Consider the following 14371-nt stretch of genomic DNA (forward strand, 5'->3'; position numbering starts at 1 on the left):
ACTTACTGAGGGAGCACTCAATCCCCTCATCCAGATCATTGATAAAGATTTTAAACAGAACTGGCCCCAATACGGAGCCCCGGAGAATACCACTTGTGACCAGCTGCCAGCTGGATTTAAGTCCACCACAACTCTCTGGGCCCAGCCATCCAGCCAGTTTTTTACCCAGGGAAGAGTACACCCATGTAAGCCAGAACTGCTGATAAAAGGTTAAGGCGTATATGCATGCATATATGGGAATATGCCCATGGGTAAGTAAGCCTACAGGCTAGGGCTGGGTGCTGCAGCTCTTACGCAGGTAGTCCCCTGACTTTGTTTTGAATATTTGCCACAGATAAAGCGAGAAGACCTCAGGAGGACTTATAAATCTTGACCCCACGCTACCTTCTCATCGCTTCAAACAGCATTACTTCTGAATACAAAACATCTGTATGTTTTATCTTGCTGCAGGCACAAGTGACAAGGGTCTTTGCTGCAAGCAGAAGAGCGATTAGACCATGACAAAGTTTTTCTTCTCTCAGCACAGGTTGAGGGGTCAGTCTAAAAAACCTTTTACTACCTGACCTCCCACCCTTTCTGCCTGGAGCACCAACTGATGCTGACGGATACTGGTTTAACAGTATGCGTACCTGGGTTTAAGACAGCAGGTGGCCCTAAGTATTGGATTTCATATCACAAAATTGACCTTAAGAATGAGCTATGGAAATAATTCAAGGGTTAAAGTGAAGGGGGGGCAGGGAGAAGAGTCTTTGGGACCACCAAGGTCTATATTTATATCTTGTTGCCATGAAGGAACCAGTGTCTGAAATTGGCGGTTGAACGGTTGTATTCACAGAGAGTGAGCATGAATGTGTGTGCGTGGGGGGTGTTTTTCTGCTAATACAAACCAGGACTCCCCTATAATTAGAGGTGGCAGGTGGTGAGGTCCTGCCACAACCATGCTTTCACGCTGGCTCCTCAATCAAAAATAGGATTTGGGGAAGCGGGGAGGCATGCGAGGGGATGTTGCAGGTTCTTGGTTTTTGCGCAAGGCGCACCTAACATGGTAACGCTGAGCATGATTGATATCAGTTTGAAGCAAGCTGGGTTTTATTTTTTTTCTGCCCTTAACCAGACCTGAAAAGCAGTCCCAGGCTGTGGCTTCAGCAACCAGCAGCATGAGGCCAGCTGAGTTGTGTAGACTCCCACAAAGGGTGTCTTGCTTCCGGCAGATGTCCCAGATACCAAGCCATTAGATCCCACCACAAAAATAGTTGCGTAAAATATTGTGTGTTGGCTTTGGCCTGACAGCGATGGGACTGTTCCGCTTCACTGGGCAGGTGGAAACATCCCGCTGGGGCTGTGGCTTGTGTCCAGCAAGCCTTCTCCCTCCATGGGGCAGCGAGGTGCCTCTGCGCGAGAACGAGAAAGGGAAGAGATATGGGGGAGTCTTCCCTTCCCTTTTACAGTCGTGCTTTTAAAAACTGACATGTGTTTTCCTAACCAACTGCTGGCATCTAGCTTTGCTGCCTCAAGGGATGGGAGAGAGAACACAGCAGGGCTTAAGGCTTCTAACACATTTCGGGAGTGTTACTGTGCCCTCAGGAAAATAAGAACCTACAGCCAAACCCTCAGCTGGTGTCAACTGGCAGAGACTGGTGACTGTAGCACCGGGAAGCCGATTTACACCTGCTGGGGATCTGGACCTGGAGAAGAAGTGTGAAGGAAGCGGAGTTTTGCATTGCACAGCACAAGATGGTGAGGAGCCTGCACACTCAGGAGCGCCGTTAGTGTCAAGACTGCTGTTGGTCTTCTTAACACCACTGTCCCTTTTCAGTGTTGTGTGCTTCCCACCCGTGGCCTTTCCCAGCCTTGCCAGGAACAGAGCTGTGCTGTTGCAGAATTTGGAGCTGGTAACCGCTGCTAACTGCTGCATACATATATTTTTCAGAAAATTGTACCATAAAAATCATGCCACAAATTATCCGAATTCCACAAAATAGTCCCATGTGGATCAGTCAGTGAAATCATGCAAGAATGCTGCTTTTGAAAACAAAATGTTCTTAGCCAGAAGAGGCCTTCTGTTTTGTTCAGTGGGTTTCAGACCTGGCTGAAAACTGTCTCTGCCCTCTTTGTCCTTCGTCCTGGTTTTATGGGATGTGTACTGTCAATCTGAGCTGTGAAAGTGGGCCAGGCACCACACCCAGAGAAGCAACAACCTGGCAGTGCAGCCCAGAGGCCTCAGTACTTCTCCTGGGTCACTGTGCCTGACAAAGCCTGCGCTGCCTGATTTGCAGGCAGAGTGAACTAAGTTAATCCCCCTTGGGAAGTTCAAATGTGTTGCAGCCACACATGCTGCCCCAAGTCTCTGCATCCATCGTCTTGCACCGCTTGAGTAATGCAGGGTGTGCAAAACAGGTGTCAGCTCTTCTAACGCAGGCTGGAAAATGTCACTGTTGCTTAAGTCAAATATAAGTTATTTTACAAGCTGTAAAACAGTGGAAAATGAGCACTTGCACTCTCCTGCTTTTCATGAGCTGTCCTCTTTGTTTCTGGTGTCCAAGGCTCTGGTAATCCTCTTCAGTGTAGTTGCAAGTGTGAGCTGCTCTGGCTCCCAACTGCAGCAGCTCATGGCTTTTACAACCTTCCCAGCCTAAAAGAAGGTGTATTTTGTGGTGCACTGGCAGTTTGTTTGTTTGTTTATTCGTTTCAGAAGAATCTCCAACCACAGCAGATTCTTCCATTTTCTAGGAGAAGCACTGTAGACCAAAAGTGGAAGAATGAGAACTGGGAGAAAATATAATAGGTTAATATCTCCCTAGGTCTGGAAAGCAAGAAAGCTAAATTGACTGTCAGTACGAAAATAGCCATATAGGATCAGAAGAAAAGTTCATCCACTCACATGTCCTGTCTCTGGCGTGTGCTTAGACCAGAACAAACACATGCTCCTACAGCACCCTCCAGTATAAAACTTCCTGGCTACTAGTCAGGCTCAGAGACTTGCCGTGCTGGAGGCTGTTGCCTCTCTATCTTCAGTGGCCCTTTTAAGGACCTCCCTCCTTGGCTTTTCCTAATTGCTTTTTGAACCACTTTATAGTTCTGTTACACAGAGCATCTTGTGGTGGTGAGTTTCACCATTTCACACTATGAGGACAGAGTGAGGGGTTGTCGTTTCTCAGCCTGCTGCAAGAACACAGAGGCACAGAAAGCACAGGAAAACAACCCCACTGGACTGTGACAGCACCCAGCACTGATGTGAAAATCAGAGATGCCAGGTGGAATGGGATTTGTCTGTGCCATGGAGCAGCAACAACTAGTCCTAAATAAATGTTCTTGCTAGCCTCCATCCAGGTTAGAGTGGTACAGAGGGCCGATGCCAGGTCCTGGTCTAGCTAGGTGAGTCCCTGACTGCTAGGATATCATTACTATTGATCAGTTTTATTGCAGCAGTACCTAAAGGTCCTAACTTGGATCTGATCTGCATTTTCAAGATGCTGTAAACATGCAGCGAAAAGACAGCTCAGGTCCTGAGAGCTGGCCACTGAAACATTTAGTGAGCAAGAGCAGGCAGATTCAAGTATGTACACAAGCCTGTAGATAACCACTACCTTTCTTTTGCCATTTCTAGATTTGCTGGATGCCTGAGTTGGTGCTAGACAGTGCAGGTTTTGGGAACACCTGTCAGACCATAACCAGAAAAATGAGAAGGCCCGGTTGGTTTCTCGGCTTCTTACGATGCTCTTTAAGGAGCACCCTCTGCCCTGGGATGGAGTGCAGGGCTGTCCCCAACACATCCGCCAAATTAATCTCTGCTCTTGATATGCCTGGAAGGTGTTAGTTCAGTCAAAACTGAAACTCTCTTCTTGTCAACACTAGCCACTCAGAAAGGCAACAGAAGTGTGTATCTGCGTGTTAGCCAACACAGTGCTTCCCTGCTGAGGTGTTTAAAGGGGAGTGTGCCAGGCTCCCTGTCTTTGCTCTTTGCCTTCACCAAGATGTTTGAAGTCTGAACCGTTGCCTGACAGTGAAGAAAAGACAGCCTTTTCCTCTGTAAGCTGCATTGTGTTTTGAAATAGGTTGTCAATTTCCTTAGTAGTGATAGATCAGAATAGGAACAGGTCTGTAGCTTTAAGTGTACGGTGTCCTAGACCATCCTTACATCTGCTCTGGGACTTTACAATCTGCTGTTAACACAACAACTAGTTAATAAACTAAACTAGTTTAGGATCCAGAAAGACTAGGCAATCAAGCAGGAAGCTCTAAAACATAATGTAAATCCTCTTGTGTTGTTTAAGTCTGGTTGTGCTCAGTGCTTTTAGCTGGGGTATGTTGTATAAGTGATTTCTTTGCTTTTATGGAAGGCAAGGTAGAAGAGAGAGTAAAAGTATAATGCAAGGACAGTGTAATACTAAGACTGCAGTTTGTGAAATTGACCATTTTATTGCTTAGTATCTCAGCAAATAGGGTCAAGTATGTGCTTTTAAATATTAGTTAAACCATGGCCTTTGTTGACTGATGTTGAAGAATATTGCTGTTTGATAAAATAAGACACAAAAATAATGCTGGTAATTAGTTATTAATATTTTTTTCTTCTTTTGCTTGAAACTCACTTTTAAAACCTTGAAATAGAATTCTCTGGTTGAAACAGGCCTGTGCAGCTGGTCGGAAAAGGACCAAAGACTTGAGCTATCATAGGAAAATAATGGGCCAACATCAGCTACGGTATAAATGAGAATATCTCAAGAAGCTCATTGAATTTGTTCATAAAGGTGCTAAGTGATAAGTGATGAGGAAGTCTGCTTGTCCTATTTGTACTTAATGCATGCCAGCATCCGAGTTTTCTGTTGGTCTGAATGACAGCACACAACTGATGGCTTGCAAATACCTTTCTATAAGGATCAAAGCAATTTAGGAGCTTAAGTTACAATAGATATCTGGAGGTAAGTTTCTCACAGGCATCTAAAATGTGATCTGATGTATTTAATTTTTTTAAAAAAGCATATGATACACTTCCTTTTTGTGTGCAAGTATATTAGCCCTAAAAAATGCTTTAACTTAATATTTCTTGTACCTCTTCCCCCCTACAGAATGCTTTGACATGTTGTGGAAACAAGCAGCAGCAACTGTGTTTGTACAGTAAGTACACACAAAAGTTCTGTACCTTTTCAGATAGACTTCTAGATTGGAATTGAAGAACTACCAAAAGACTTCTGCAGGCAGAATGATGTTGTTGGAACAGTGTGCAAATGGCTCAACTTGTTGAAACAAGCCAAAACAAGATCATTTATTCCTAGATAATTGCATCAAATCAAGTTTGAGGTAAATGCAATTTTGCCTGTGGAGGGAGATAATATAATGTAGCTAATATAGAATAGGAAAACAGACTTCAGGACCAAAATTAGTTCCTAATATAGCTTCAGTGGAATCAGTAGATGTTACACTGGCAATGAATATGACTCATATTATCCTATAGAAATGATATATATATGAATATGACCTTTTCAATATATATGAAAATGACCTTTTTAATATGCTAGCAATCACTTTTAATAATGCATTTATTAAATGCCATATTTCCTAATGAGTTAGCTAGACTGTTGTAAATGCATTTATCTAAGGTTTTTTTTAAGTCGTGGGAGAGGTTCAGCAAAGTGGCACACCCGCTTAGTACTCCAGCATTTTAACATGATAGCATGGGCCATAGTCTGCTCTCACTTATGCCAAGAAACCCCAATGTAATAGGAATGCAGGACTTCTGGCCAAGGGGAACACATATTTGTCCTAGATGAATTAATTTAAGAGAGGATGGTTATTCTGCCAATATTCCTATAACAGCAATAGCTTCAAAATACAGTTGTAGTGTCCCTAAAGTTAAGTTTTGTGCTCTGATCAGAATACATTGACTAGGCTTAGCATTTGATTTTCCTCTGTGGTTGATGTCTTTAAAAGGCCTTTTCCTTTTTTTTTTTTTTTTTTTTTGTGGCTGAGATGGTTCTTGAAATAAAGTGTGCCAACTGTGGGGGGAAAAAAAACCTCACAAATGTTCATGAAAATAAGCTAACATTGTGTAAAACTGCTCAATCTAAAGCAACAAACTTCTTCATAGAGGTCAAGATCATGAGATGTGTCTAGACCACCAGAAGATTTCACACTGATTTTACTGTCTAAAGAGAAAAGCGAAGGAATGAGGCATGTGAAGACCAATAATCAAGATAGAGGGCTGTGCCAGAGCCCTTGTGTGGGAATGATGCTTGGGGAGCAAAACTTCTTCAGCTGTCCAGCTAAAATCAGTTCCAGCCAACACTGTGATTCAAAAGGCACCCAAGGAGAGAAGAAAGCTGTGCCTGAAACTTGCTAAGAAAACTGACTGAACCTTCAGTTTATGTGTTTAAGTACCTTTTTCAGTCCACAACCTCCTACAAACAGCTTGAGGAGGATATTCAAGTTAAACTATAGGATAACATTTGCATAATGTAAGGAACTGTACAAAGCTCTGAAGGGCAGTGGTGACACAGGTTATCTTTACCATATGTCTGTACCAAGCACTGAGCATGATCTTACATAGTGCCTTCATGAGCTGTCAGACCTGCAGTATGACTACTAAACAGACTAGTACTAGCACTGAGAAAAAATGAAAAATGTTTAAATACTCAGAATTTGAAGGGAGGGTAGTGAAAATCGGTTATTGTTTCATTTCTGCCTCAGCCCCCTCTAAACACATAAAGATGGTAGACTGCGTGTGGGGTTTCTTTTAAGGAGATAATAATGGATGTGAAGTGTGAAAGAAATGCAGTCTAATGCTGCTTCACACTCACTGTAATCACCCTTCCTCCCTGCATGGCTGCTCCATGCAGCCCAGCTTTTGGTCTCAGTTTACCTCCTCCTCAGCCTTGCTGTGGCCAAAGCGGTCACAGGAGCTGCAGGGCGTCACATCTGGGGCAGCCAAGGGCAGTGGGGGACAGCAGCCACAGCGGCAACCTGCCCCGGCTGTGTGTGCGGTAAGTATTTTCTGGCGTGGTTCCTGGGCACTGGTGCTGTGGGCTTTGGTGCCTGTCCTCCTTCATCCATCCTACCACTGCTGGGGGACACCTCGGCTCCTCCTGCACCAGCACAGGCTGCCAAGCAGAGAGCCTGACTCAGACAGAACTGGGCATCTCCCACTGCAACAACTGCAAAATAGACAAATTCCCATGAGAAGGACCGTCCCACGGGTGTCCCCATAAAGCACGTATTTCCTGGACAGATGCAGATTCAGACTGACCACAGGTCAAAGAAGAAATCATCAGCTCTTCCTGTGCTCAGCTTCTGAAATGAGAGGCAGGTGACTTCCATAGATAGAGAGGGAATCTGTTTTTTTGTAATTATCCATTTTTACTGGAGGGATGTGCTCAGTAAGGTCAGTGGTTCAGCACAAGGGTAAGGATGGATAATTTCTTGGTTTATTTCTGTGGGCTCACTGTGGGGTCTGCGGCTCACCAGAGACCCCAGGACAATGCAGAAACAGTTTTCCGCATGTTGGTTTCCAAGTACAGGACAAGACCCTTGAATTCACATGGGCTAGACTGAGGCATACAGAAGGTCACTTCACTGCAGAATTATTAAACTTGTCTTAATTTACTCCTTTGAACAACAGTCTGATCTACATGTCCATAAAAGGTTTCCTGATTGTGTATGTGTGTGTGCGTGCCTGACATAAATAAAAGATGCACTGAAGAATTGAAAAGAAATCCCATAAAATATTTTTACACAGAACAGCTGCATGTCTAGTCTCTTTAGCTTTATGTTAATTTCTAGCAAGTAGCTTCAAATTTCTCAGTGCAAGATTCTTGTTCTTTCTGCTATTCTGTAAAACTCCTCTTTTAAGCCCAGGCACCAACACGTTGCTCTCTTTCCTCCTCTTTCCCCATAAAACTGCATCAGACAGATTATATTTGTTCAGCAAGACAGCTAAAGTCACTGCCTTTCAAACTTGTGCGATGTATTACATTCTCCTACTTGACTCTCATTTTAAATAAAACTTTGTTCTTCATCTACTCAGAGACCAGGAAGGGGACAATTTGGCTGCAAAAGGACATACTCTGGGATAAAACGGGGGTGGGGGGTGGGGGGGCTTGTGGAATGGGGACAGCTCCACATCTGAGTTTCCATTCAACTTCATCCTCCATCGTTTGGGGTTTTTTGGGTCTAGCAGTAATCCAAGCAGCTCGTTTTGACAGATTTAGAGTGTTTCATACAGTAATTGGAATCTCACTGCTTTAATGTCTTCATTCAAACAGTTTCTCTGATCATGGCACTGAAAACGAAGTCTTAAGCTATACATAGCTTTATGTGAAAAAAAGGAGGTTTATGTGATTATGGTAATAGTTCATAAAATCTAGCAGACAAAGAATAATTTAGAATTCATTTATTCATAACAGCAGAAGTTAATATTCTTCTTGCCTACAAAAGAGTTTCAGACATTAATCTTTTCTCCTGGATATCTGCTATTCTGCAGAGCTAGTTTGGATTGCTTCAGTATTACACATGCTCTAACTTCTTTTTCTGTCCTTTTTAGTCTCGTCAAAATACTGTTTTTCCTTAAATAAATAATGCTGATTCCATGAAGATGGTATCAAAAGCTGTCTTCCAACTTTCCTGCAGATTTATGTAAATATTTGAACAGAACACTGAATTCTGGTCTCTGTTTTGCAGCTAAGCATTTTAGTGATACAGAATAAATCACTTCCATGCAACCGAAGATTTAAGATTTAAGCAACTTAGCATATCCTTTCATAATTTGAGAGTTTCTTGTTAATGGTGCATTTGCTTTGGGAACAGGGGAATAGTGTTTGTGCATGTCTGTTTATATATGTTAATTATATTATTTCAGTAGGATACTGCTTTTTCCTTTCTTTTCTTTTCTTTTCTTTTTTTTTTTTTCCTGATGATCCTCCTAAATTTCTTTACTGTCTGTCTTATCTAAGATGCTTCAAACCTCCCTAAATGTAATTTTAAACTAAGCTCATAAAAAGTTGGTAACAGCTTCAAATACTTAACTAGTTACTTGGGACCAAACTGTATGCTCCCTTGGCCTGACTTTGTCGAAAGCTTGCAGTTGAAAGCAGAAAAAATTTGGCATGTAGCCATGAGAGAATTGAAGACCAAAGAGCATAGGCACAGTGATTCAGATTAATCTCTGTATTAACTTACTGAAGCAATACATCTGGAAGATATTAAAACAATTTTGCTGTGTGATCTGTCAGTTATGTGCTATCATTCTAAGGAGTGGCTCTTTAAAGCCCTGTCCTCCAGGTTAACTGAATTTTGCGACGGCGAATTGACAGGTCACAGGAGATGCTTTTCCTTAGAGGTGTCTGTGGGGGGAATCTGTGGCTTTTGGTGTTAGGCCCAATGCCTTTTCATGGTTTTATCAGGGAGCTGAAAATACAGGAAAAATTGCTGTTAATAAAATTTGTGGATGACAACAGGAACAGAGATCTGCTAGAGAAATACGAGTATAGAGAAGGGAGGAAACTTCAGAAGAACAGCAGTCTGGCCATTTGCCTTTTTCTTAATAAGGCGTCTTGGCTAATAAGAATTCCTGACCATACATGCCTCTGTGTGTGTGCGTGCACGCACAAGGATGGAAATAACATAGTTCTCTTTTTTCTTAAACATTGGTGACCTCTGGTGAGCTTCTTGCAATGCTCACTCTACCTGTGATGTGCATAGCTGGAGAGAGGGCTTTGTTCTTTGGGTCAGATGGGGGTTGGATGAGACCACCTGTTTGGGCCATCCAGATCCACAGGATCCCCACCTTCCCTGGCAATCTCTGCAGTTTTGGAAACTTGGCTGGTTTGAGCTCTTTTTGTTTATGGCTTTGTTGAGTTTATGGCTGGGGAGCATTGCCCTAAGAGCTTTAAGGGAAGTGACCTTTTGGTTTATTCATTGTCACATGCAGACTGTGAGGAGCGGAAACAAATAAGCTGTTGGCATCACAGAACCAATATGAAGTGGTTTTGAGTTGCAGGCCAAAAAAAAAGAGGTGAACTCCTGACCTTGAAATTTATGGGCACTTGGCTACTCACTCTAAGAGAGTATTGCCTTCTTTCTGGGTTCTTCAGCTTCACCTAATCACCTAAAGCTAGGTATACATTTTTCAATTTTAAAAATAGTCATATGCTGTAACTAAAAGGGGAAGAAAAGTTCAGTTCCAAAAATACACTCTGTCACAGAAAAGAGACACCTTTCCAGAATATAACAAAAACCCCACTAACAACATGCACATCTGCCCCCCACATCATCATTCCTGTGATGACAGCTAGTGCCTCATTTCTTCCCTGCTTTCCTTGCCCAGCCAGTGAGAGTGGCATACCTGCTGGGGCAGCCCCAAAACAGGCCACCTGCAACAAGGAAAGAGGAAACAATTCATTGGAGTGATCAGCACTTGTCTAAAAGGCAGAAACAGCACTGCTAGCAATCGTTTGTCTGAGGTTTACTTTGGCATCCTTAGTCTCTGCCCCTGGCTCATCCGGAGCAAGTGGTGCTGAAGAACTGGTGCACTGCACGGCTGTGCCAGGGCTGTGGCACTGTTGTCACCACGGCAGGGCAGGATGCCAGGCCGTGTTCCCCAGCAGCAGCAGGAGGTGGCACCAGGCACTTTTTTGCCATTTCACCCTTGCCCCACAGAAGCCTCTCAAGGCTGACAGCTGTCCGATGCCCTTTGCACAAGACCTGCCAAGGGGCAAACGAGTTTCTCTGGGTGGCAATGTAATTGGTGAAGAATTATGGTCAGTCCAATAGAAAGACCAAAGGCCATGCAGAAGTGCAGAGGCGGTGAGCATGCAGCAGTATCTGTAAGGTTTTCCTCCTGGAATGGGTAGGACTTGGCCAAGCTCACCCCGCTGCTGTGGGTTTGCTGCGACTAACAGCAAGACTGGAAAGTACATGCCTGTTAATTAGTGGTGAGAATAAAATATTTCTGAAATAAGACATATTTATACATGGCTCAACGTTGCTAAGCACAGCTTAAGGAAAATAAATATATCAACCAATGAAGGCACATTAATTTAATCTTACATGGGCCACAAAGATGAAATGCCTTTTTTAACAATGTGCTATCACAGTGCCCCTACAAACACGGTACGACTGCCAGGGTGCAAGCTGAGCTTTATTGCTGGGCTGAACTTCCCAGATCCAATTTCCAGCTACTTTAAGTTTGTTAGCTTATGAGTGGAAAACTGTGTTTCTCAAAGTTTTTTCACAAGTGATGTGTGTTTTTTCTCTCCCCCTTCCCACCCCACCCCACTTTTTGGAGTTACTGATTTCCTGGTGACCCCCAAAGGCAAGTGGGCACATCTGCTAGCCAGGGCACAAGCACGCTGGTAGCAGATCAGCTCCTCAAAGAAGGAGGAGCAAGGACTGGCTGCATTTATTAGTTATAGGGATAAATGCCCCTTCCCTTTTGAGTACATGTCCCAGTACAGGTGACATTTCCAGTGTGTGATGGCTATGTTAGCTGAAGAGTGTAAGGTATTTGGTTTTTTGTCCCACAGTGGGCTGAAGGTCCAATACCCCCTCCCAAGGGATTTGGACCACCACATCTCTGGTGGCACGAGGTTGTCCCCCGCTCTTCTCCCAGCCCCCCCAGCCCCCACCTCCTGAGGTGACAATAGGCCAGCAAGGTACAAGGGGTGGCTCTGAGTGCCCACTGCCTCCAGGACAGCAGGGAAAGTGCCAGCACCACCACCATCACCACCGGCTCACGCAGGTGAGCTGGGCCCACACCTCCCGAGGAGGGAGGGAAGGGTCCTGGGAGGGAAGGGTCCTGGGAGGGCCCCCAGCAAGGACCCCTGGAGCCCCCTGCTGCCCCTTTCATGTTCGCAGCACACAGCCTCCCTGGTACAAGCCTGCTGGATTTTTGCTCTAGAGAGGTGCAGACCCATACAAGATTTATGTTAAATGACAGCCTGCAAACAACTTTGAGACCTGGAGCCCCTAGGTGAAGCACAGAGCTGTAGGAGAGGCTGGGTATTTCAAAAGGATTCAAGTGTGTCTCACAAGCAGCATGAATTGGCTGCTTGAGTTGTGGTGGACTGATTTACAGTCCGAGCGATGGCTTTTATGTTCTCAGAGATCCCTGATACCTGATTGCACTGGTCTAAGTCGATCAGTAGTGGAAAATTTACTGATGTTGGGAGGAGGACAACCTAATTCAGGGAGCAGTTCAGGGGATGAAGTGTGATGGGTAAAGAAGGGGACAACTCCTTGGTGACTACTTGCAAGAAGGCCGGTGAGATTCAGGCACTTATCTGGGGCCTGGAAGACAAATCTGGAATCTTTGTCATCAAATAGCAGGCAAAGCATAAATCAGCTCACAAATGCATCCATTTGTTATTGAGAAAATCTAACTGAAACTTGTATTTCAAAAAGGTTCAGAAGCTTTGGATGCTTTGTTCCTTCACATGCAGCAGTCATTAATTCACCCCAGAGCCCTACCTCCACCCCTCCTTTGCCTTGCCTTGGGTCCCAACCTGTCCCTGCCCAATCCTGCCTGGATCCCAGGTGTTCTCTGTCAATAGCTGTGTGGTCATCATGGTTGTCCCATGGTAGAGAGATACCTGTGGGTGGTGCCCCTTGCTCTTCTGGAGACAAGGTGCATAGGACATGTGTGTTCAGCAGCTGCAGATGGTCCTCAGCTCCTTCCCTGCCAACTTCTTTTCTCCACAGCAGCAAGATGTCAGAGGTAGAAAATACTTTCCGTAAATTTGCAATATATGGTGACACATCTGCCAGTGGCAACGACATGACGGGGAAAAACTTCTCCAAGATGTGCAAAGAGTGTGGCGTGATGGATGGGAAAGCCGTGACCAGCACTGACATTGACATCGTATTCAACAAAGTCAAGTGAGTGTCGCAGGGAGGCATGGTGGGCAGCACAGCCGGGCAGGAGGAAGGAAAGGCAGGAGGCAGGCAGGCTCTCGCGCGAGGGGCAGCCCTGGGAGTTTCCCATCCTGCTGCCACCCAGCGGCGAGGTAACTTTCCTCTTGGTCTCCCCTTGCCATAGGACTAAGGGTGCCCGCACCATCACCTTTGCTGAATTCCAGCAAGCCATGAAGGAGCTCTGTGGCAAGCGCTTCAAGGGCAAATCGCCAGAGGAAGCGCTGCAGGCTGTGTATGGCCTCATTGAGGGGAAGGAGCCCGGCAGCGTGGGTGCCACGGTCAGTATGAGTTCCCTCACCCGCTGTGCACCTTGAGCTGCCTAAGCTGCCATGGAACCATCCCTGCTGTAGGGGGCCCTCCTTGCTCGTAGGGAGGAGATTGTTTGTAAACTGTTTGCTAACACTGGCTGCTTCTTGCTGGCCTCCTCTCTTGCAGAAAGCCACCAAAGTTGGTGGGGTCGAGAGGCTGACGGACACTAGCAAATACACTGGCAGCCACAAAGAGCGTTTTGATGAAAGTGGCAAAGGGAAGGGTCTTGCTGGGCGCCAGGATCTGACAGACAACAGCGGCTACGTTGGAGCCTACAAGGGAGCTGGCACGTATGACCAGAAGCACTAGGACTGAAACTGCTTAAGGAAACAAGGACTTTTCCCCTATAACATAGGAGGAGAAGCAAATAAACATTTCATGCAACCAGCCTTCTGTGTCTGTGCATCCCAAATCCGATAGGGTGGGAATGCATAGGGTGGGCACTGGATGACTCCAAAGAGTGGTGCAGGTTCCCCATCCGACCATACTTTGATTGCTGTGTGGTGGGGTTAAATCCAAGCACAAGCTAGCCTTCTGGAGGAAATTCTATGGGCCAGCTAGTCCACTGCCATCACACTGCTTTGCATTTCCAATCAAGCAAACAGTAGGTTGGTCTCTAAATAGTCACTCAGTATTTTTATTCTCTCCTCCCAACACGCAATACTTTTTGCTATGATTTTTGACTTGGGGAGCAGTGTGTGCATGTTTTTGTATAGCTACACTGGGTTACATTTGAGTTGATGGTTTCTGGTGGCAGACAGCCCACCAGTGGTACCAGACCACACCTTGAAGAGCACTGTTACAGGGCATAGGGTGCAACATGTACCACACTGTGAAGAGGGAAGGGGTACCAATAACACCAGTTCCTCCTTTTTGCTTTCCCCTTCCCCCAGGTTAAACCCTCTCACCCGTTCCTAGCACTTGGCATGGTCACTCATTACTATTTCCCCAGGCTTCAGGATGCTGGCAGCTGGGGAAGAGTTTGTGAGCCTGAGGAAAGCAAATAAAGAGCTGTGGTGCGGGGGATCAGGAAGGAGGGAAGGACTGTGTGGAGCATAGCAGGCCCTCTGTACTCAGGAGGACGGTTTGCAAGCTCTGCCTGCACCCAAATCCTTTCCCCCACTCCTCTCTCTTTTCCCCCCTCTGCCTCCCAGCCCTACCA

The 14371-nt window shown here is 45.3% G+C and overlaps 1 protein-coding gene across 1 annotated transcript in view; it reads left to right on the forward strand.

Moving 5' to 3' along the window:
* TPPP2 (tubulin polymerization-promoting protein family member 2) overlaps positions 1-13594 on the forward strand; it is a 37771-nt gene extending 24177 nt beyond the window's left edge. Inside the window, exons 2-4 of the mRNA XM_009330281.1 lie at positions 12688-12864; positions 13025-13178; positions 13336-13594. Of these exons, the coding sequence (XP_009328556.1) occupies positions 12695-12864; positions 13025-13178; positions 13336-13518 (507 nt within the window). The 5' untranslated portion in view covers positions 12688-12694 and the 3' untranslated portion in view covers positions 13519-13594. The remainder of the gene's footprint in view (positions 1-12687; positions 12865-13024; positions 13179-13335) is intronic.
* Positions 13595-14371: the final 777 nt, after the last annotated feature.

This window comes from Pygoscelis adeliae, unplaced genomic scaffold (assembly GCF_000699105.1).
Source record: "Pygoscelis adeliae isolate BGI_AS28 unplaced genomic scaffold, ASM69910v1 Scaffold398, whole genome shotgun sequence".
NCBI classification, from domain to species: Eukaryota; Metazoa; Chordata; class Aves; order Sphenisciformes; family Spheniscidae; genus Pygoscelis; species Pygoscelis adeliae.